We start from the raw sequence: 22762 nt of genomic DNA on the forward strand, positions 1-22762 counted from the left end.
ATTGCAGTAAAAGTACATAAGTATTATGAGCTTGATGTAGTTAAAGTATTGCAGTAAAAGTACATAAGTATTATGAGCTTGATGTAGTTAAAGTATTGCAGTAAAAGTAGTGGTTTGGTCCCTCTGACTGATATATTATTATATATGACATCATTAGATTATTAATAGTGAAGCATCAGTGTTAGAGCAGCATGTTACTGTTGTAGCTGCTGGAGGTGGAGCTAGTTTACACTACTTTATATACAGTTAGCTAGTTTAGTCCAGTGGTTCCCAACCTAGGGGTCGGGCCCCTCCAAAGGGTCAGCAGATAAATCTGAGGGGTGGTGAGATGATTAATGGGAGAGGAAAGAAGAAAAAACAAAGTTCTGATACACAAATCTGTTTTCAGTTTTTGGACTTTTTCTCTAATCTTTGATTTTTGCTGAAATATTGGATCATTTGAACATTTATTGAAATGAAAGCATGTGAGAAGTTTAGAGGGAAAAATCACTATTTGGTGGAGCTGTTAACAACTCATAGACATGTGAAATGTGACCCCGACTACACACTGCTTTTTGTAAGACGTCAAAAGCACTTTACTTTACTTGAGTATTTCCATGTGATGCTACTTTCTACATTTCAGAGGGAAATATTGTACTTTCTACTCCACTACATTTATTTGACAGCTTTAGTCAGTAAATTCTTTTTTCCTCTTCTTGCTCCCCTCAGGGTCCTTTTTTTTTTTAGAAAATATGGCTTCTCATTCCACCGCTATGCAGACGACACACCAATCTATCTGCCTTTGAATTGGAAAGATACAAACTGGTTAAAACCCTTGCTGGACTGTCTCGAGGACATTAAAGCTTGAATGGACTTAATTGTTTTAAGCTTTAATGAGAGTAAAACTGAAGTCCTGATTTTTGGACCCAGTGGTGCCTGTGATGCCCCCCCCGATGGACCTGTGTTCCCTGGAACCATATGTAATGGTCCAATCGAGCTTTTTCCAGCTGAGGCTTTTATCTTTTAATGATTGTGAGAGGGTTTATACATGCTTTTATCTTGTCCTGACTTGATTACTGTAACGGTCTTTACGTTGGTGTGAGCCAGGCCTCCCTCTCACGCTTACAGCTGGTCCAGAATGCTGCAGCTCGTCTTTTTATTTCCCTGTACTGGCCTCCCTCCACTGACGCCCTGTACATTTTAGGATTGATTTGAAAATGTTATTGTTTTCCTGCAGATCATTAAACGGGCTCCAACCTGTTTCTCTGACCTTTTACAACCATCAAGGTCACTCAGGTCTGCTGACCAGTTGCTTCTGTTGTTGTTTCTTAAATGTGATTTATAAATAAATTTGAGTTGAGATCTGAGTAGTTACTTTTACTTTGACATAAAATAATATATTTTAACAGTTTTGTTTGTTTAAATGTATTATGCATTTTGTTTGAATGGTATCAATAAAGTGTATTATTATTATTATTAATATATAATGCAGTACTATTAATCTAAAATTGGCTTCACATTGATTAAATGCAACATTAAAATGCTTTTACATGTATTTGTTAGTGATAAAAACGAACAGTATATACAGTATAATATACTACAATAATACTCTGCATAATGAGTACTTTTACTTTTGATACGTGAAGTGCATTTTGCTGATAATATTCATGTTCTTTTACTTGTAATGGAGTATTTAAATGATTAATGAATGCTTTAAAGTAAAGCATCCAATCACATCTCTTTGTTCAGTCAGGCAGTGGACTGATGGAACCAGGATGGACGTCCAGATGTCCACATGAAGACAATACTGGACTCTTCTCGTCTCTGTCTGGACACCCTGAAGTCCATCATCGAGTCTTGTTCTGTTCATAATGATCACACTGTGTGTTATATTAGTTCAGCTGCTCTATAAACTCTGATTGTTGTTCATGTGAACATTGACTTTGCTGGTGAAGCAGCAGTTTGGTTCCCACTGCAGAGCTTCTTTCATGCGTCAGCTGACCTGATTAGGACTTCAGAGGCCGTCCTGATAATGCAGAGGTGTAACTGTAATCCTTTTCTGAACGCACCATCCAGCCGGGCTGACTGAAGGCCGTCACCGGATCCTCAACAGAACAGTCTAAAGGTGTGACATTATTACTGCAGAGTCCTGGGAATTAGGATGGGGGGTTCATGTAGGTCAGCTGTGGGCTGGTGTGATCATGTAGGCCAGGTGATACACCTGCATCCTGAGAGCCGTGTTCAGCTCCCATCGGACCCCCGCCGCCGCTTTAGTTACAGACACAAAAGCTTCCCGACGTCCTGAAAACTGGCTGTGAGTCACGAAATCCACGCCGTTATTTCACATGTTCAAATATACGATCCTATCACATGTGAAACGCTTCACGTGTTCACATGAATCTACCACATGATAGATGCTGTTTCACATGTGAATATATGTGAATCTGTCACATGTGAACTGTGTAAAACCAAAACCTTCAGTTCTTTGTGTTAAACGTGTCGTCACGTGTTTGCAGAGCTGTGTGATGACTGTCTGATGGAGGCTGAAGCTGAACACACACACACACACACACACACACACACACACACACACACACACACACACACACACACACACACACGATACCTCAGTGTTTGACGGAAAAGGAGGTTTATGTTCAGCCGGAGGCAAAACTTTGAAGATGGAGAAACACTGACCTGAAGAGAGACACACAATATGTGTGTGTGTGTGTGTGTGTGTGTGTGTGTGTGTGTGTGTGTGTGTGTGTGTGTGTGTGTGTGTGTGTGTGTGTGTGTGTGTGTGTGTGTGACAGACAGTCGGTGTTACTGAAGTTAAAGACAGAAACAGATCACAGACTGATATGACTGAAGTCTCTGCGGGACAATAAACTTGTTCGATATGAAATATAAATATATTATATAATATATATTATATAATATATATTATATAATATTATCTTCTATATTATTTAGTATCTTTATTAGCTTTTTATTTATTGTGGTTTTCTCTTTATCTCTGTGTATTGTGTATTTGAATTGTATTAAATATATTGTTATTATATTTATTAATTAATAATGTTATATTTTAGTTCTCATTTAGACTGCGTTGTGTTTTCCAAGTGTCAAATGTGAAAAACACAATAAAACCAGTGTTAAAAGACTCTTCACTGATATGAACAGATGTTCCAGGTGAATAACACCTGGAATAAGACAGAAGTTTCACATATTTGTAATAAACTGAAATAACATTTGATTTGTTCATCAGTTATCAATCACAGAGTGTTTACATGCACGTTAATGCACATTAGTGTCCCGGCTTTGAGTCTTATTCTGGTTTTGATCATATTCCAGTTTACATGTGCAACACATAAGCAGGATCCTGGAGAAGAAACTATTGATTAGAATATAACTGAACTTTATGACGATGCGAATGGTACAAAAACTCACCAAAATCATCACAACCTGCACAAAACTATCTTTACTCGCCCAGTTAAACATGATTTCCAGATGAAAAAGACTCATTAAAAGGCCTGTAGATGTTTTATCGCGTATTGTTGTCGGCAGATTTATTTATTGATCTTTTAATTATTCTTTTAGGCAAGAAAAGGCAAGTTTATGTTTATGTGGCGGAAGTCACACACTTGGGGAAATTTCAAAGTTTACAAAAAAAATTATAATTAAAATTAAAAATTAAAACAATAGTGGAAAAATTAAAAACAGATGTGAATTAAAAAATGTTTTAATCTGTTGCAGTTTTGTATATTTTATGTCTTGTATCTACAAAGCTTCCATGCAAAAGAGAAAAATCTGCTGTCATTGGACCATCAGGTTCAATGAATGAATGAATGAATGAATGAATGAATGAATGAATGAATGAATGAATGAAAGGTTAGAATTAGGTTCATGTTGGGCTCGGGGGCTCGGGGATGTGTTATATCAGTGAGGGTCCTCACAAGCATAAAAGTACAAATGTCTCTGTGATACTTCCTGCTGGTTTCCTACAAAAACATGAACTGGAGGTGAAACTGGATCCCAGTGATCCCAGTCTACACCCCTGTGCTGACCCTGTTTCTGAACACACACACACACACACACACACACACACACACACACACACATGGTCTCTGACTGACCTCGAGCGTCATCCTGCTTCCTGTCACAGCTCTGTTTTATTTGCTTTTAACAAACATCCTGGAAATAAATAAATAAGAAGCTAAAGCAAAGTCTTTCTACACACGGTCACAGACACAGTGATCATCAGGGACTAACTGTATTTCTCAGGTTTTTGAGAACAATATAACATCAATAAATCTCTCTGAACTTTGTTTCTTGGTGGTTTATAGTTGGAGGCCGTCCTGAGATGATTACTGGAGGAGGAAATAACACAATTCAGTTTATTTTTCAGATGTTTCTCTAAAATCTGTGGACGTTTTACTTCTTCAAACTGTCTGAGAAGCCATAAAAAAAAAACAATTTTTGTTTCTAATATAATTAAAATGAAATGAACTAGAAATAAAAAAATGAAAAAGAAAAAAATGATGATCGCTCCTCCATTCAAGACTGCACGGACTAACACACAATATTCATATTTGCTCTCTGGATACATAAAATACTGTATGATCACTGTTCTTAAAGGATATCAAATCAAATTAGTGTGAGCAGCTTTTCTGACTTTCACATAAATGAGTTCATTCAATTTCAGCTGAAATTAAAAGACATTCTGTTTCACTTTACTTTATTTTATTTTACTTAATTCAATCTATTTTTACTTTATTTTATTTTATATTTTTTCGCTTTATTTTATATAAAAGTTAATTAAGTGACCATGTGTTTTGTTGTAATAACCCGTTTTGACCACCAGAGGTCAGTAAGCACCCCTCTCATCCCCTCCTGTGCGCTGTCCGGTCCCCGCCGCTGGGGGGCGCTCCCTCCCCTGGTCCTCCCCCGGGCTCTGATGGCAGGATGGCGGAGGCAGGGGGACCGGAGTCCGCCGCGGCCCGGTGCCCGGACGAGTCGTCGGACAGCGAGCCGGAACAGGAGCCCGGAACTCCGCAGAAACTCATTCGGAAAGTGTCCACGTCCGGCCAGATCCGCAGCAAGGTACAGAGCGGTTAAATCCCGCTTTTATTCCCGCACATGAGCTCTGCTCAGCGGCTGTTTTCATTCAGCGGGGGAGGGCCACACAGAGCCCCGAGACACACCGTCCTCCTCCAGGGCGAGAACGATGCGCCAAACTCCATGAAAAAATCTCAGTTTTATATTCCCCTCCTCAAAGGACAAACAACATACAAAATACAATATCAGCTTAGATATTGTCCGAATCCACAGGAGCCCGTTTTATATTCGGCACAAAACAAACAACCCGAATATAATGTGTGTTTATAATACTTGACCTTTTAAAACCGGTTTGACACTTTTTACCACATCCTCTTCCTCCGCTTCTCACTGCGGTCGGCAGCACTGTGAAGCTTTTAAAGAAAGGACAGTTTAATTAAAATCTGTGCTGCTTGGTGGATTTTGATTATGCCGAATAGAAGACAGGATGCTATTGAACCGTGAAAGGAAACCAATCACTTGTTTTGACTTTGCGCACATTTCTTAAAGAGCAACTGAAATAAAAATCAGATCTGTGCCTGCGAGCTGCACATTTTGCGGTGAGGGCCACAGCTGCTACACTAACAGTCCCGATCAATTAAATTACCTGGATTATAATTAACAAACACTTGATTCTGGTGAAATTTCTGGTTAAAGCATATTTAAAGACCGTGACTTTAAAGTGTAGTTTTTATGTAATTTGCATTTATCCAGCCGTGATGTGTAGCTGCCAGCTAAGAAAATTAAAACCACGAGCAAAGTAGTGTCTAAAGTAAATTCAGGCTTTAAGTCGGTAGAAAATTAACCGCAAATGGCGGTAATAAATGTAAATATAACACACATTCAGGGGAAATGTTGTTTCTTTGCAGCGCCGGTAGTTTAATGCTAGGCTAACCTGGCTAACGATGCTAGCCGGAGGGTCGTAGGCCCGGTGGAAAGCCCCGACGTTTCCTACTGCCGCCCACCCGGCCGAGGTGGGCTGCAGTCCGGGGTGACCTCGGGTCGGGGTGAGGGGGGTGCGGGTGGGGGGGTGGTTTGTGTTGTTCGGTGTTAGCGAGACGTCCCGTTTTACGAGACATAACGGTCCTCCGGCTGAAGGTTTATCATGTTAGATTATGTTCATTTCAACGTTCAGTTTAACAGAAATGTCGCTAATTAGTGAGTCGCTACCTTCATCAAACACTCAGCACGGTTTACGATTGTAATTTTAACATATAACACATAAAACTGCATTTAAAGCGGTTTGTTAAACTTCACTTAAGGTTATCAGTTGTAGTGGCTATGTTGCCTTAAAGTGCCTGTAAAAAGCTCGGAAATACCTGTATCACTGCGGTGAAGCGTCTTCACTTGCAAACTGAACAGTGAATGCGGTTTAAAACTTTATCACACACCTCTGTAAAGTTTTTTTTTAGCGGTTTGATGTCGAACACAGGCAGAAAAGTCTTTGTCCCTGTTTCCAAATGACAGTTTGTGTGCAGTCCTGACAGGTTTAATGTCTCATGAGGTGTATTTTTCTTAGAATAATTAATTTCCTTGTTATAAATGTTTGTTTCATGCATTAGCTGCTTTCACTAATGACAAGAACCTGGATCAATATTGTTTTGGTGATTCAGGACCTGTGCAATCCATCGTGAGTCAGAAGTCGATATTCCTGACTTCCAATCTAAATGTGTCCCAGTGCATCTGCTCTGGAAAACATGGACGCCTGCTGCAAACTGGTGTTTGTAGGGTGACGAACACGCAGCGTTTCATTCCAACCCGACACAGCAGCTGATTCAACAGGTGAACAGACTAGTAAAGAGCTGCAGTTTGCTCTGATGGACTTTTATCAAGAACTAATCAGCTGGATGCAAACAGCAGCTGCACAGTTGTTCCAACACGTTTCACAACACAAAGACCTCAAAAAGGCAAAACATACAAGAAAACTTAACAAGAGTGAAACATGTGATGACAGTATTCTGACTTTTCTTCCTCTGATGGATTAATGGATTTCTCTCCAGTTGGAACAAAGCTCTCGTTGCAGCGCTGCGTTCTCATTGGCTGAAGAGCGACAACAAAAAATATCAAAATCAAACAGTTTGAGAACATTTCAACCGCTCATAAATAACAAACCTGCGACAATTAATACAAAGTTTAAAAAGTCTTTCAATAACGTGTTTATTCTTTGGTGTTTCATATTTATATATGTTTATATTTTGTTCTCTTAAATAATTAAAACTGATCAACTAGAAACATGTTTTCAGTGTTAAATCGATCAGTAACATGTGAGACGAGTCCAGTCAGTCTCTGCTGGGAAACAAGCTTTTATGATCCCAATAATTAACACGGATTTAATAAATCTCTGCAGTATTTTGCAGTTTTGCTGAATTACAACAACTTTTCTGCTTGAAATAAACGTTCAGAAGGAATCGTTTCAGCTGAACTTTGTTCTTCATTTAATCTGAACTCAGTCAGAAGAACAAACAAAGACGGACACAATCGATTTATTTTAATAACATTACTGATGATTTTATTTGCTGCTGATGTTGAGCTGAAAGTTTATTTAATAAAAGTTATAAATGGAAATCAACACAGTATTTTCTGTGTTATAGAACCTTGAGTCCTGATGGTTCTCATGTTCAGAAAATACATGAAACATTAGAGCTGAAATATGCAGGAAGTTATTAATATGTTAATATATATTATTAATATGACTCTTCACTGGCAGCAGTTTAAATAAATCACATTATTTTACTTTGATTGCAGTTTTTCCCTCAATTTTACTGCAAAAAGATCAAATTTATTGCAATTTTTGAGAAAAGCTGCTGTGAAATTCTTCAGTTTATATTCATCCAATATTGTTTTAATTTAGGACAGTTACAGATGAATAAATTATTATTATTATTATTATTATTAATGCATAAGATACAGCACAAAGAAGAGCTCAACATACATGTTGAGAAGAGTTCAGTAGGAAGCTGATCAGTCAAGATGGCGGCGAACTATCAAACTAAATGCTTTACGCCGTGGTAACGCATGTCGTAAAACGTGAGGACTGCTGAAAACAGTCTAAGCTTTACGACAGGCTCATAACGAATCCTATCAGTATTTATTTCAATTAACAACAAAACCTTCAAGGTACCGAAATTTGGCAACGAGGTGTGAGCGCTCCGTCTGGAGGCGTTCAGGTGCAGTGTTGAGCGTAGGTCAAGTGTAAATGAAAGCTTCAGGTAGGTTTCGATGAACATCAGAGCACGTCTGTTACATGTGACGCATACGTGAAAAACGTCTTTTTAAAAAAACTTTTATTAGTGATACAGTTAACGAGACATAGTGGAAAGAACAAAAACAACAAACAAAAGATAAAGCAAGCAAATAAACAAACAAATAAACCAAAAAGAATGACAAACAACAACAATGACATCATATTACAATGAAAAACATAATAAACGTAAAGAGCAACTAAGCAGTATGGATTGATTAGGGGCGAGAGGGAAGAAGTGAGAGAGAGCTAATAATTATTATAATAATGATAATAATACAACAACATACAGTAATAATGATAATAGTCTTGTTTGTTAGTGTTACTGTGGCGGCAGTGGCAGCCACAATAACAGTAAAATGTGTTAAATAATTAGATATTTATATTAATTCATATTAATTTGAGTTAATATTAATTAATTTGAGTTAATATGGCCATGGGGGGGGAGGAGCCATGGGGGGGGAGGACACCGTCAGCTTCTCATACGACAGCGTGAAAAACACGTGTGACGCGTTCGCTGTCTAGACACGAGGTTAACAGCAGAGCTCAGAAGATTATAGGAGAGCAGATGAAATAACTCAACATATTTAAAATGTTATAACTTTGTACAAAACTAAAATAAAGCACAACCAGTGTAAACTGTAAATGATGAAGATAAATAAATATACAGAAAGTGTGAAATAACAGTAACTGTGGTTTTGTAGTTTTTGTAGAGTTCTGTTTACTGAGCGGTGATATTTCCGCCGGTCCCTGAAGGCAGCAGCAGCAGCTGGGTTCAGTGTGACGTGGATGTGAACGTAGAGTCACAGGAAGAGTTTGGCCCGAAGCTGCTGCGTTTCTATTTAAAGCTCCTGTTTTGGGAAATTTCACAGTCTGAGAACAAAACATGAAAAATGAGTCATGTGGGAAATAACGAGATGTTTCTGCTCAGTCAGAAGACGTTTTAACGAGAGTTTAAAACCATGAAAATGATAGACAGAGAATCAATCAGCAGCCGCTTTCAGAACCGATTAATAGTTATAATAAGTTTTCAAATAAAAAAGTTTGTTTTAGATTCTTGAATTTTCTGCTTTTCTTTGTCTTAAATTCGTAGTAAATTGAATAAGTTTTGGTTTTTGGGAGCTTAAAGGTTTGATGCTGGTTCAGACCCGGACCAGTAGGGTAAACCCACCATTACCACTGCCGGAGTGGCTCTCCAGTAAGGAGCAAGGAGCTTAACTCCAGTGGAGGCAGACTGTGGCTGAACTGGGCAGCTTCCTCCCAGTCAAACCAGTCTGCATGTTGTAATGTTTTATAAGTTTATTGTTGCTTCATTGATTAAAAATAAGAACAGATTCATTATTAATAAAACTGATCGACTGACAGTCGCAGCTTCACTTCACACACGTTCACGTTGTTAAACAAGAAACTAAACACACGTCAACAGAAATACAGCCGACAAATAGAACAACATAAATATAACATGTAAGTTTCATATAGAAGTTTAATGTGTCTAGATTATAATGTTACACTGTTAACTGTTCATTCACTTTATTTACACAGAGTCTTTCTTATGTTTGTGTTTATTGTTCATGTTTACTGTACTTCCTGTTGACATTCCTCCTCCTCCTCCTCCTCAGTACAGATGAATGGCTTCTATTGTCGCCTTCATCACAAGACGATTACAGTCGAGTGTTTCCAGGAACCAGTTTCAGAGAAACTGGAGGATTATTTAGTGTTTTTTTTCTCCACCTGACGGCTGCTGAAGGTCGACTTTGTTTGTGTGGAGCTTCATGAGTCCAGAAGGATCCACGATCAGACGTGACGTTGATGATTTCAGAGACTCTTTCAGGACAGAAACTTGTTAAATGTTTAAATCTGTGTGTTGCAGACGGTGCTGAAGGAAGGAAACCTGCTGAAACAAACCAACTCCTTCCAGCGCTGGAAGAGACGATACTTCAAACTGAGAGGAAGGACGCTGTACTACGCCCAGACCGCCAAGGTGACTGTCTGCTCACAGAGAGGGTGGAGGACGGGTGGAGGACGGGTGGAGGACGGGTGGAGGACGGGTGGTGGACGGGTGGAGGACGGGTGGAGGACGGGTGGACGGGTGGTGGACGGGTGGAGGACGGGTGGAGGACGGGTGGTGGACGGGTGGAGGACGGGTGGACGGGTGGAGGACGGGTGGAGGACGGGTGGAGGACGGGTGGAGGGGTGGTGGACGGGTGGAGGACGGGTGGAGGACGGGTGGTGGACGGGTGGACGGGTGGAGGACGGGTGGAGGACGGGTGGAGGACGGGTGGAGGACGGGTGGACGGGTGGAGGACGGGTGGAGGACGGGTGGAGGACGGGTGGACGGGTAGAGGACGGGTGGAGGACGGGTGGAGGACGGGTGGTGGACGGGTGGAGGAGGGGTGGTGGACGGGTGGAGGACGGGTGGAGGACGGGTGGAGGACGGGGAGTGGACGGGTGGAGGACGGGTGGAGGACGGGTAGAGGACGGGTGGAGGACGGGTGGAGGACGGGTGGACGGGTGGAGGACGGGTGGACGGGTGGAGGACGGGGAGTGGACGGGTGGAGGACGGGTGGAGGACGGGTGGAGGACGGGGAGTGGACGGGTGGACGGGTGGTGGACGGGTGGACGGGTGGTGGACGGGTGGAGGACGGGTGGTGGACGGGTGGAGGACGGGTGGTGGACGGGTGGAGGACGGGTGGAGGACGGGTGGACGGGTGGTGGACGGGTGGAGGACGGGTGGAGGACGGGTAGAGGACGGGTGGTGGACGGGTGGAGGACGGGTGGAGGACGGGTAGAGGACGGGTGGTGGACGGGTGGAGGACGGGTAGAGGACGGGTGGTGGACGGGTGGAGGACGGGTAGAGGACGGGTGGTGGACGGGTGGAGGACGGGTGGAGGACGGGTGGAGGACGGGTGGTGGACGGGTGGAGGACGGGTGGAGGACGGGTGGTGGACGGGTGGTGGACGGGTGGAGGACGGGTGGAGGACGGGTGGTGGACGGGTGGAGGACGGGTGGACGGGTGGAGGACGGGTGGAGGACGGGTGGAGGACGGGTGGTGGACGGGTGGAGGACGGGTGGAGGACAGGTGGAGGACGGGTGGACGGGTGGTGGACGGGTGGAGGACGGGTGGAGGACGGGTGGTGGACGGGTGGAGGACGGGTGGAGGACGGGTGGAGGACGGGTGGTGGACGGGTGTCGTCAGGTGTTCGGTGTTGTCTGTTTACTGTCATTAAGAACTAAAGACACCAGGAAATCTTCACATTTAAGAAGCTGGAATCAGAAAATTTGAGTGTTTTTTTCTTTACAAGTGATTAATTAGATGATCAGAATAATTGGTGATTAATGTTCTATCAGTCAGCTGATTGATGTTTCCGTGTGTGTTTGGTCTCTACAGTCGATCATCTTTGATGAGGTGGACCTGACGGACGCCAGCGTGGCCGAGTCCAGCACCAAGAACTTCAACAACAGCTTCACTGTGAGTCTGCAGACGGTCGCTGACGGGACATGAACTCATCTGTTCCTTTAAAACGAAAACCACTAATTATTATAGAAAGATGTGAAGTCACACACAGCCAGGTATCCCAGAATGCATTTCACACCAGCCTGGCTGTTATTAATGATGTTGATGAAGTTTAATTATTCTTTCAGATGAGAAAGTCAAACATTTAGATTTCCATCATGTGGTTTCATCTGATTGACACCTGTTTGGGAAATCAGCGGTGATGTTTACGGAGATGTGAGGAGCAGCTGGTCGCCGTCGTCCCGGGAGACCAGTCTGAAGTTAATGGTTGTTTTTGGTCTTTGTGACGCGAAGCCGCATGTTTCTACCGGACAGAACAACAGCGACTGTAGACTTTAAACTCGAGACGTGGCGAGACGTAGCGAGACGTAGCGAGGCGTAGCGAGACGTAGCGAGGCATGGCGAGATGTAGCAAGGTGTGACGTCACCCGTCAGGTTCGTTGAGTTTTTCTGAGCGGGACACTGACGCTGGAACAGCTGCTGATCATTTAATACTGATCAATACATGAACAGAGACAGTGTTCTGACTGTTGTATTATTGAATATAATATTGGTGAAGATGACTGTGATGAAGATGAGCTGCAGCGTCCTGAGAGAACTCAAACAGTACTGATGAGAAAACCCAAGACGGCAACAAACCAACCAAAAAAACAATGAATCAGCAACAATAAAACTACCTCTAACAATAACAACAACAATAATAACAACAACAATAACAACAACAAGTTTCCACAGTAGATCTACAGTCAGTAAAACATTTGATACAACAAACAACAAACAGCCTTTACAGTAACAAGACACTAAACAAAGTATGAAAACAACACTAGTGCTGCAGTCTGCTGGTCGATATGTTCTCATCCGACTGAATTCTCATTGGTCCCCAAATGCTGGAAAAGTGAAGGAGGTTAGCTCCAAAGTTAGCAACAATAGGTTAGCCTAGCCTGAAGATGCTAAACAGAGAAATACAGAACAGAGAAATGTGTGAGTTTACTGTGCTCTCTGTCCCGTTACATGAACGTATACATAAAACTATACATATATATATATATATATATATATATATATATATATATATATATATATATATATATATATATATGTATAGTTTATATATATGTATAGTTTATATATAGTTTACTGGACTCTGATTGGTCCTCGTATAATAAAACTTTCTCAGAGTTAAAGTCACTGAACAGTCAGAGAGGAAACTTCTCCTGCTGAACTTCCTGTAAATGTCTTTGATGTGTATTTATAGAGACTCCAGGCTGTTTAACAGCAGGGTGGGGCTGTGTGTGTGTGTGTGTGTGTGTGTGTGTGTGTGTGTGTGTGTGTGTGTGTGTGTGTGTGTGTGTGTGTATGTAATGATCAGATTGTGTACATGTGACTGAGTGTATTTATAGCAGTGTGTGACGCTGTTATCTTCTCATAAACTACAGCTGTCATTCATTAGTGTGTGTGTGTGTGTGTGTGTGTGTGTGTGTGTGTGTAGTGTGTGTGTGTGTGTGTGTGTGTGTGTGTGTGTAGTGTATATGTGTGTTTGTTCACTCTCTCTCTCTCTGGACGTTTAGTGGTTTTAAAGACGTCTCCTTGTTCGTTGTCTTCTTCTTCTTCTGTGTTGGTTCTCTGAAATCCCCCCCTCGCCCCCCCGCCCCCGCCCTCCCCTCCTCCATCGGGGGGTCGGCATGACGACAGACAGGAAGTAGGCTTGAGTCATACGAGAGGATGTGGGTGGGGCTAGAGGAGGCAGTAGCAGCAGAGCAGGACAGACGAGAGACGAACCATCACTGCAGATCCAGGTCTCCTCCGGGATCTGAACCCTCCGACAGGACTTTAAAAACCAGACCAGATTCCAAAGTGGATTATTGTGATGAGTCAGGACCTGAAGCGCGTTTAAATCGTCCAAAGTTTGTCGGTGTTTCAGGACTGAAACTGACGTCTGTGTTTTTCTGAGGAGACGAAGAAACTCACAGAGAAACGGTAAGAAAGCTGCTCGTGACGTAGACTGTGACGTTATCAACCAGGCTATTATTACTGACTGCAGATCAGAGATCGAGGTCAAAGGTCGTCATGGAAACACACTCATGATTGTTCAGTCATCTCTCAGATTTCCTCAAATATCCACCCTGCTGTCCTGAAAACAAAAACTGCACTTTAACTTTAAATCTGCTGTAATGCAGCTGAGATACTTTACTGCAGTAAAAGTACATAAGTATTATGAGCTTGATGTAGTTAAAGTATTACAGTAAAAGTACATAAGTATTATGAGCTTGATGTAGTTAAAGTATTGCAGTAAAAGTACATAAGTATTATGAGCTTGATGTAGTTAAAGTATTGCAGTAAAAGTACATAAGTATTATGAGCTTGATGTAGTTAAAGTAATATTGGATCATTTGAACATTTATTGAAATGAAAGCATGTGAGAAGTTTAGAGGGAAAAATCACTATTTGGTGGAGCTGTTAACAACTCATAGACATGTGAAATGTGACCCCGACTACACACTGCTTTTTGTAAGACGTCAAAAGACAAAAAGGTTGGAAACCACTGGTTTCATCTTTAACAATGTGTTGTATTTTAAAAGCTTGTTATATTATCCATTGTGTCAAATCTTCATCTGAAAAGTAACTAAAGCTGTCAGATAAATGTAGTGGAGTAGAAAGTACAATATTTCCCTCTGAAATGTAGAAAGTAGCATCACATGGAAATACTCAAGTAAAGTACAAGTACCTCTAAACTGTACTTCAGTTCAGTACTTGAGTAAATATACTGACTATAATTGATATTCTTATAAACAGTCTGATCTGTGTAGTAACGTGTTGGTTGTGGTTCGTAGTGGTTTCGGAGCTTTATAGTGAGTTTCAGCTCATTGTTTATCTGTCCGGCTGCAGCTTTTACTGTTCTCAGTTAGCTGTAGACTAGCTGGTGAACATAGTGGAGCATTTAGCAGCTAAAGAGCCAGATGTTTCCTTCAGGAGTTCGTAGAGAGTAAAAACAGCTAAAAGACTCCACATGAATGACGACGTTGCTCCGTCACTGCTGGATGTGAGTTAATGTTCACCACTTGTTTCTGATGTTGCAGGTTTAATTACTGCGTCATATTTGATCTCTGTTGTTTAGAGCTGCAACGGTTAATTGACAGAAAATTAATCTGCAACAATTTCGATCATCGATTAATTGTTTTTTCGGAGCAGAAACGTTGTTCCAGCGTTCCGGATGTGCGTTTTATCTCAGACTGTCGGTTAAAACAACACGAGACGTTTAGAAGAGTAACGATGGACTCTAATCTATCAATACATTATCAATACATATATCACATGTTCTTACACTGTGGCCGCTCATAATTCTCACCTGTGATTGGCTGGCAGATGTGCATTAATGTAATGGGACAGTTGTGAAGCAGCTGCTTAAATAAATGCAACTGATCATTCATTTCCTTATTGATTAAATCTGACGTTCATTTCTGTCAGTCATGATGAAGAAAAACAGCAACTCATCACTTTTTGAGAAGCTGGAAGAATATTTGGATCTTTTGCTTGAAAAATGATCAGTTTGTGATCAATAACTCACCTTTTTACGTGATGTTTTTCATGTTGCACCAGTCAGACGAGCTCCTGTTAAACTCAGGATGAGTCTGTGTCTGATTATCTATCAGCAGTGTATTAATATATAAACGTGTAGAAGTGTCAGTGATGATGTGACTGCTGTCTGGATATAAAACCCACAATAAAGATAAAATATATAAATACTTTATTTAAGCTTCTCTCAGTGTTTTAAAGCCTCATTTAGTCCAGTAAACATGAAGCAGAACTTATGAGAATCAAGTGGAGAATAAAATACATAAAACTGTGATTTTAAATAGAATAAAATCAGAGTTTTAGTGTTCATGTCTTCAGGATGTTTAACAGAATAAAACCGTCTCTAAACTAAATGACATGAAGAAGAAACACACGTCATAAAATCCTTCATTTTTATTTTTATCAGGTTGTTACTTCAGAGGATGAAAATACAGTCAGACCGCAGAGAAAGTACATTTTTTTTTTATTTATCAGGATAAAAGCAACATTAATCAACATTTCTGTAAATGTGCCAGCTGGCTCGTTTTATTCTGAAAATCCTTTGGCGAGATGTTTGGAAACCAGCGAAGTGAAAATAAGAAGGAAAAAGTTCAGCAGAGACGAGACGAGGAAACGGAGGCTCGGTTTTAGGAGAGAGAAGGAAAAATGTCAGGAATGATGGAGAGAAAGAGGAAACGGTGTGTGTGTGTGTGTGTGTGTGTGTGTGTGTGTGTGTGTGTGACGTCAGTGTGTGTTTCTGTGTCCTTATATGTGCCTGCAGGCTTCACTATGTGACTAATCTCACATTCTTTGTACATTTAAAATGATATTTTTATATATCTTATTTCTGTTACTTAACACAAGAAAATAAATGAAAAGACAGATAAGATTTAAAAAGTAAAATAAAATTGCAGATAAAAAAATAAGCTAAAGTTCAATCAAACAGGATAAACAGATTAAAATATCAGTGAATAAATATTTCTTTTTGCAGATTATTATTTTAAGTGACAAGCAGATGGAAAATATTATGATCATCTGCGTCATAACAACCGAAAGTATTTAAAACCTGCAATGATCCCAAAGTCACAAGTTCATGAAAGAATAAAAACACAGTTTATCTTATTGATCGTTATCTCTGATGTTCATCACCAATAAAAAAAGAATCATCACATGTTTCGGTTTCCTTCAGTATCTCAGTGATCAGTGACGGTTCAACATCCTGTTACTGCAGACGAGCTGCTAACAGCTGATTCACACGACGTGAACGGAGACGAGTTTCAACCAGTCGTCATGTTTTGAGAATAAATTTGACCAAATGTGAACAAATCAGATGTAAAAACTTGTCTGAAGGAGCAGCAGCAGCACAGCTGATGAGTTTTAATGAGTTTTACTGAGTTTTACTGAGTTTTACTGAGTTTTGAGGAGTTTTAATGAGTTTTAATGAGTTTTACGGAGTTTTAATGAGTTTTAATGAGTTTTACTGAGTTTTAATGAGTTTTACTGAGTTTTAATGAGTTTTACGGAGTTTTAATGAGTTTTAATGAGTTTTACGGAGTTTTAATGAGTTTTAATGAGTTTTACTGAGTTTTAATGAGTTTTACGGAGTTTTACGGAGTTTTACTGAGTTTCACTGAGTTTTACGGAGTTTTACGGAGTTTTACTGAGTTTTACTGAGTTTTACGGAGTTTTACGGAGTTTCACTGAGTTTCACTGAGTTTCACTGAGTTTTACTGAGTTTTACGGAGTTTTAATGAGTTTTACTGAGTTTTACGGAGTTTTAATGAGTTTTACGGAGTTTCACTGAGTTTTACGGAGTTTTACTGAGTTTTACTGAGTTTTACGGAGTTTTAATGAGTTTTAATGAGTTTTAATGAGTTTTAATGAGTTTTAATGAGTTTTACTGAGTTTTAATGAGTTTTACTGAGTTTTAATGAGTTTTACTGAGTTTTACGGAGTTTTACTGAGTTTTACGGAGTTTTAATGAGTTTTACGGAGTTTCACTGAGTTTTACGGAGTTTTACTGAGTTTTACTGAGTTTTACGGAGTTTTAATGAGTTTTAATGAGTTTTACTGAGTTTTAATGAGTTTTAATGAGTTTTACAGAGTTTTACTTAGTTTTACTGAGTTTTAATGAGTTTTAGGTAGTTTTACGTAGTTTTACTGAGTTTTAATGAGTTTTAGGTAGTTTTACGTAGTTTTACAGAGTTTTAATGAGTTTTAATGAGTTTTACTGAGTTTTACTGAGTTTTAGGTAGTTTTACGGAGTTTTACGGAGTTTTAATGAGTTTCACTGAGTTTCACTGAGTTTTACGGAGTTTCACTGAGTTTCACTGAGTTTTACGTAGTTTTACAGAGTTTTAATGAGTTTTACTGAGTTTTATGTAGTTTTACAGAGTTTTAATGAGTTTTACAGAGTTTTAATGAGTTTTACTGAGTTTTAATGAGTTTTACAGAGTTTTACTTAGTTTTACTGAGTTTTAATGAGTTTTAGGTAGTTTTACGTAGTTTTACAGAGTTTTAATGAGTTTTAATGAGTTTTACTGAGTTTTACTGAGTTTTAGGTAGTTTTACTGAGTTTCACTGAGTTTCAATGAGTTTTACTGAGTTTTAATGAGTTTTACGGAGTTTCACTGAGTTTCACTGAGTTTCACGGAGTTTTACTGAGTTTTACGGAGTTTTAATGAGTTTTAATGAGTTTTACGGAGTTTTACGGAGTTTTAATGAGTTTTACGGAGTTTTACGGAGTTTTACTGAGTTTTACTGAGTTTTACGGAGTTTTAATGAGTTTTAATAAGTTTTACTGAGTTTTAATGAGTTTTACTGAGTTTTAATGAGTTTTACTGAGTTTTAGGTAGTTTTACGTAGTTTTACAGAGTTTTAATGAGTTTTAATGAGTTTTAATGAGTTTTACTGAGTTTTAGGTAGTTTTACGGAGTTTTACGGAGTTTTAATGAGTTTCACTGAGTTTCACTGAGTTTTACGGAGTTTCACTGAGTTTCACTGAGTTTTACGTAGTTTTACAGAGTTTTAATGAGTTTTACTGAGTTTTATGTAGTTTTACAGAGTTTTAATGAGTTTTACAGAGTTTTAATGAGTTTTACTGAGTTTTAATGAGTTTTACAGAGTTTTACTTAGTTTTACTGAGTTTTAATGAGTTTTAGGTAGTTTTACGTAGTTTTACAGAGTTTTAATGAGTTTTAATGAGTTTTACTGAGTTTTACTGAGTTTTAGGTAGTTTTACTGAGTTTCACTGAGTTTCAATGAGTTTTACTGAGTTTTAATGAGTTTTACGGAGTTCACTGAGTTTCACTGAGTTTCACGGAGTTTTACTGAGTTTTACGGAGTTTTAATGAGTTTTAATGAGTTTTACGGAGTTTTACGGAGTTTTAATGAGTTTTACGGAGTTTTACGGAGTTTTACTGAGTTTTACTGAGTTTTACGGAGTTTTAATGAGTTTTAATAAGTTTTACTGAGTTTTAATGAGTTTTACTGAGTTTTAATGAGTTTTACTGAGTTTTAATGAGTTTTACAGAGTTTTACTTAGTTTTACTGAGTTTTAATGAGTTTTAGGTAGTTTTACGTAGTTTTACGGAGTTTTAATGAGTTTTAATGAGTTTCACTGAGTTTCACTGAGTTTTACGGAGTTTTACGGAGTTTTAATGAGTTTTACTGAGTTTTAATGAGTTTTAATGAGTTTTACGGAGTTTTAATGAGTTTTACGGAGTTTCACTGAGTTTCACTGAGTTTCACTGAGTTTCACTGAGTTTTACGGAGTTTTAATGAGTTTTACGGAGTTTTACGGAGTTTTAATGAGTTTCACTGAGTTCACTGAGTTTCACTGAGTTTTACGGAGTTTTAATGAGTTTTACTGAGTTTTACGGAGTTTTAATGAGTTTCACTGAGTTTCACTGAGTTTTACGGAGTTTCACTGAGTTTCACGGAGTTTTAATGAGTTTTACGGAGTTTTAATGAGTTTCACTGAGTTTCACTGAGTTTCACGGAGTTTTACGGAGTTTTACGGAGTTTCACTGAGTTTCACGGAGTTTCACGGAGTTTCACGGAGTTTTACTGAGTTTTACTGAGTTTTACTGAGTTTCACTGAGTTTCAATGAGTTTCACTGAGTTTTACGGAGTTTTACGGAGTTTCACTGAATTTCACGGAGTTTTTAAGGAGTTTTACGGAGTTTTTAAGGAGTTTTAATGAGTTTTAATGAGTTTTAATGAGTTTTACTGAGTTTCACTGAGTTTTACTGAGTTTTACTGAGTTGTAATGAGTTTTACTGAGTTTTACTGAGTTTTACGGAGTTTTAATGAGTTTAAGGAGTTTTACGGAGTTTTAATGAGTTTTACTGAGTTTTACTGAGTTTTAATGAGTTTTACTGAGTTTTACTGAGTTTTAATGAGTTTTACTGAGTTTCACTGAGTTTTACTGAGTTTTACTGAGTTTTAATGAGTTTTACTGAGTTTTACGGAGTTTTAATGAGTTTTAATGAGTTTTACTGAGTTTTACTGAGTTGTAATGAGTTTTACTGAGTTTTAATGAGTTTTAATGAGTTTTACGGAGTTTTAATGAGTTTTACTGAGTTTCACTGAGTTTTAATGAGTTTTACGGAGTTTTACGGAGTTTTACGGAGTTTTACTGAGTTTTAATGAGTTTACTGAGTTTTAATGAGTTTTACGGAGTTTTAATGAGTTTTAATGAGTTTTACGGAGTTTTACGTAGTTTTACTGAGTTTCAATGAGTTTCACGTAGTTTTACGGAGTTTTAATGAGTTTTACTGAGTTTCACTGAGTTTCATGGAGTTTTACGGAGTTTTACTGAGTTTTAATGAGTTTACTGAGTTTTAATGAGTTTTACGGAGTTTTAATGAGTTTTAATGAGTTTTACGGAGTTTTACGTAGTTTTACTGAGTTTCAATGAGTTTCACGTAGTTTTACGGAGTTTTAATGAGTTTTACTGAGTTTCACTGAGTTTCATGGAGTTTTACTGAGTTTTACTGAGTTTTAATGAGTTTTACTGAGTTTCACTGAGTTTTACTGAGTTTTACTGAGTTTTAATGAGTTTTACTGAGTTTTACGGAGTTTTAATGAGTTTTAATGAGTTTTACTGAGTTTTAATGAGTTTACTGAGTTTTAATGAGTTTTACGGAGTTTTAATGAGTTTTAATGAGTTTTACGGAGTTTTACGTAGTTTTACTGAGTTTCAATGAGTTTCACGTAGTTTTACGGAGTTTTAATGAGTTTTAATGAGTTTAACTCTCCTGATGTTTTATGTCTGTATTGGACTCTCAGCTGATAAACTGCAGCAGAAGGAGAAACAAGCTTTAAGGACGTTACATAGAGCTTTGATCACTGACAGCTGCACCAATGACTGAATTATTACTGATCAATTATCAGAATAACGGTGTTCATTCCCTCTGAAACGCTCACAGATGATCTCAGGATTTCTATTGATTGTTTAACGAGGAAACGTTGAAACCGGATCAGATCAATGACACACAGTCTGGTATGAAAACACTGAGTGATTATCGGAGGATGATTATATAATGTTGAAATGTGTCACATGTTTGGAGATGAAGCTCCTCAAATATTTGCAGATTATTTCCAGTCACACCAGTTTAGACGAAGCTCTGCTGGTCTGTTTGTTGCTGTAATGTGATCCCGAGCTGCAGACTGAGTGTGATGTCACCACAGGACCAAAACGTCCCCACGACGACCATCTGAGACGCCGCTGTTTGTCCTCGGTTTCAACAGAACAGATTTGTCTTTGTGAATAATGTCTTCAGTCTGTCAGATATCAGAGGCGGAAAAGTTGAAAGTTTAGAGCTTGATTCACGACTCACAGCTCCGAGTCAACATGGCCGACTGCCAGGACCCGGTCGTCTTACTATCACTACACACCTGCTCATTCAAGGGTTTTTCTTCATTTTTTACTATTTTCTACATTGTAGAACAAAACTGAAGACATCAAACTATGAAATAACACACGTGGAATCATGTAGTGAACAAAAAACTGCTAAATAAAACAAAATATATTTCAGCTAACAGGTGAGTCTTCTCTTCTTCATGTGTTAGAGAGCATCAGTTATGTTGTACTGAGGTAGTGTTAATATACAGCAAACAGCCCATAATACACTACTGTAGTAATCTAGATTATAAACAGTCCATCATTACTTTAAGACATGAAGGTCAGTCAATCCTCAACATTTCAACAACTCTGAAAGTTTCTTCAGATTCAGCTGTAAAAAAAACCACAGTGATGAAACTGTCTCTGATGATGAAGATCTGACAGAAACCGTCAACAAGCGTCTCCTTCAACACGGGTGGAAAACATCCAGGCGACGACCTCGTGACACTGTGACGACTCTGACGAATCTAAAATATGAAATCTTCAGTTTTATCTGCAATGTAGAAAATAATAAAAACAAAGAACCTTTGACTGACGCCGTAGATAATGACTCTGATTTTATTTACAGTGTTTTTAGGCGCCATCAGTTCATTCATGGTGTTGACCTTCATGTTGACCTCTGTGGACGCTGCCATGCTGATGTCGTCCTGATCAGATATTAATTAATCCATCTACAGTGTTTCCCAGACGTTTCTCCGTTCTCTATTTCTCTGTTTAGCGTCGTCAGGTTAGGCTAACCCATCGTTGCTAACTTCCGAGCTAACCATCTAGCTGCAGCATTTATTAACTGAAGAGAGGGAGCGTCGGTAGCGAGAAAGCCGGTGAATCAGATCAAAAAATGTTATTTTCTGATTGTTTCATCGCGGTTACGTTCCGGAGGACAAATAAACACACCCACCCCCTCCCGCACACCTCCGCTCCACCCTGCAGCTGAACACCGCACCGCCTGATTTGGTCTGAATGCGGCCTTCCTGTTAACCGTTTCCTGCTCTGCTCATGTTCACCGTCACTTTTCTGCCGCTCGCTCTGTCGCTCAACCACTCTCTCGCTTACGCTCTGCCCTATTCCTTAAAAGGAGTCACGCTACCTGCAGTTTCCCAGGCAACGACACAGACGTTGACTGGAAACAGTGCTGCTCAGAGGCTCCTAAACCATATAGATTTCTGACAGGCCTGTTCTATCATAGAGGAAACACTCATCTATAAATGCGTCAGTCTGTTTGTTCAGGCTGTATTTCTGTCATTGAAAACACTCAACATCTACTTCCTGTCTGTCCGTCCCGGGAGACGTTCCTCCTCTCTTCCTCCTCTGTTCCTCCTGTCTGAGACTGGTCTGAGACTGGACTGAGACTGGTCTGAGACTGGCCTGAGACTGGCCTGAGACTGGGCTGAGACTGGGCTGAGACTGGGCTGAGACTGGGCTGAGACTGGTCTGAGACTGGGCTGAGACTGGGCTGAGACTGGTCTGAGACTGG

At 39.5% G+C, this 22762-nt stretch overlaps 1 protein-coding gene across 4 annotated transcripts in view; it reads left to right on the forward strand.

Annotated features, from left to right (window-relative positions):
- Positions 1-4914: 4914 nt before the first annotated feature.
- LOC122983750 (diacylglycerol kinase delta-like) overlaps positions 4915-22762 on the forward strand; it is a 47196-nt gene continuing 29348 nt past the window's right edge. For 2 of the 4 annotated variants that reach the window (XM_044353840.1, XM_044353839.1), the window contains exons 1-3: positions 4915-5079; positions 10185-10295; positions 11703-11783. In XM_044353840.1, the coding sequence (XP_044209775.1) occupies positions 4942-5079; positions 10185-10295; positions 11703-11783 (330 nt within the window). In that variant the 5' untranslated portion in view covers positions 4915-4941. Of the gene's footprint in view, positions 5080-10184; positions 10296-11702; positions 11784-13546; positions 13806-20594; positions 20887-22762 lie in introns of those variants that run through there. The other 2 variants (XM_044353842.1, XM_044353841.1) reach the window with 2 other exon arrangements.

The sequence above is a fragment of the Thunnus albacares genome, chromosome 6, assembly GCF_914725855.1.
Source record: "Thunnus albacares chromosome 6, fThuAlb1.1, whole genome shotgun sequence".
NCBI classification, from domain to species: Eukaryota; Metazoa; Chordata; class Actinopteri; order Scombriformes; family Scombridae; genus Thunnus; species Thunnus albacares.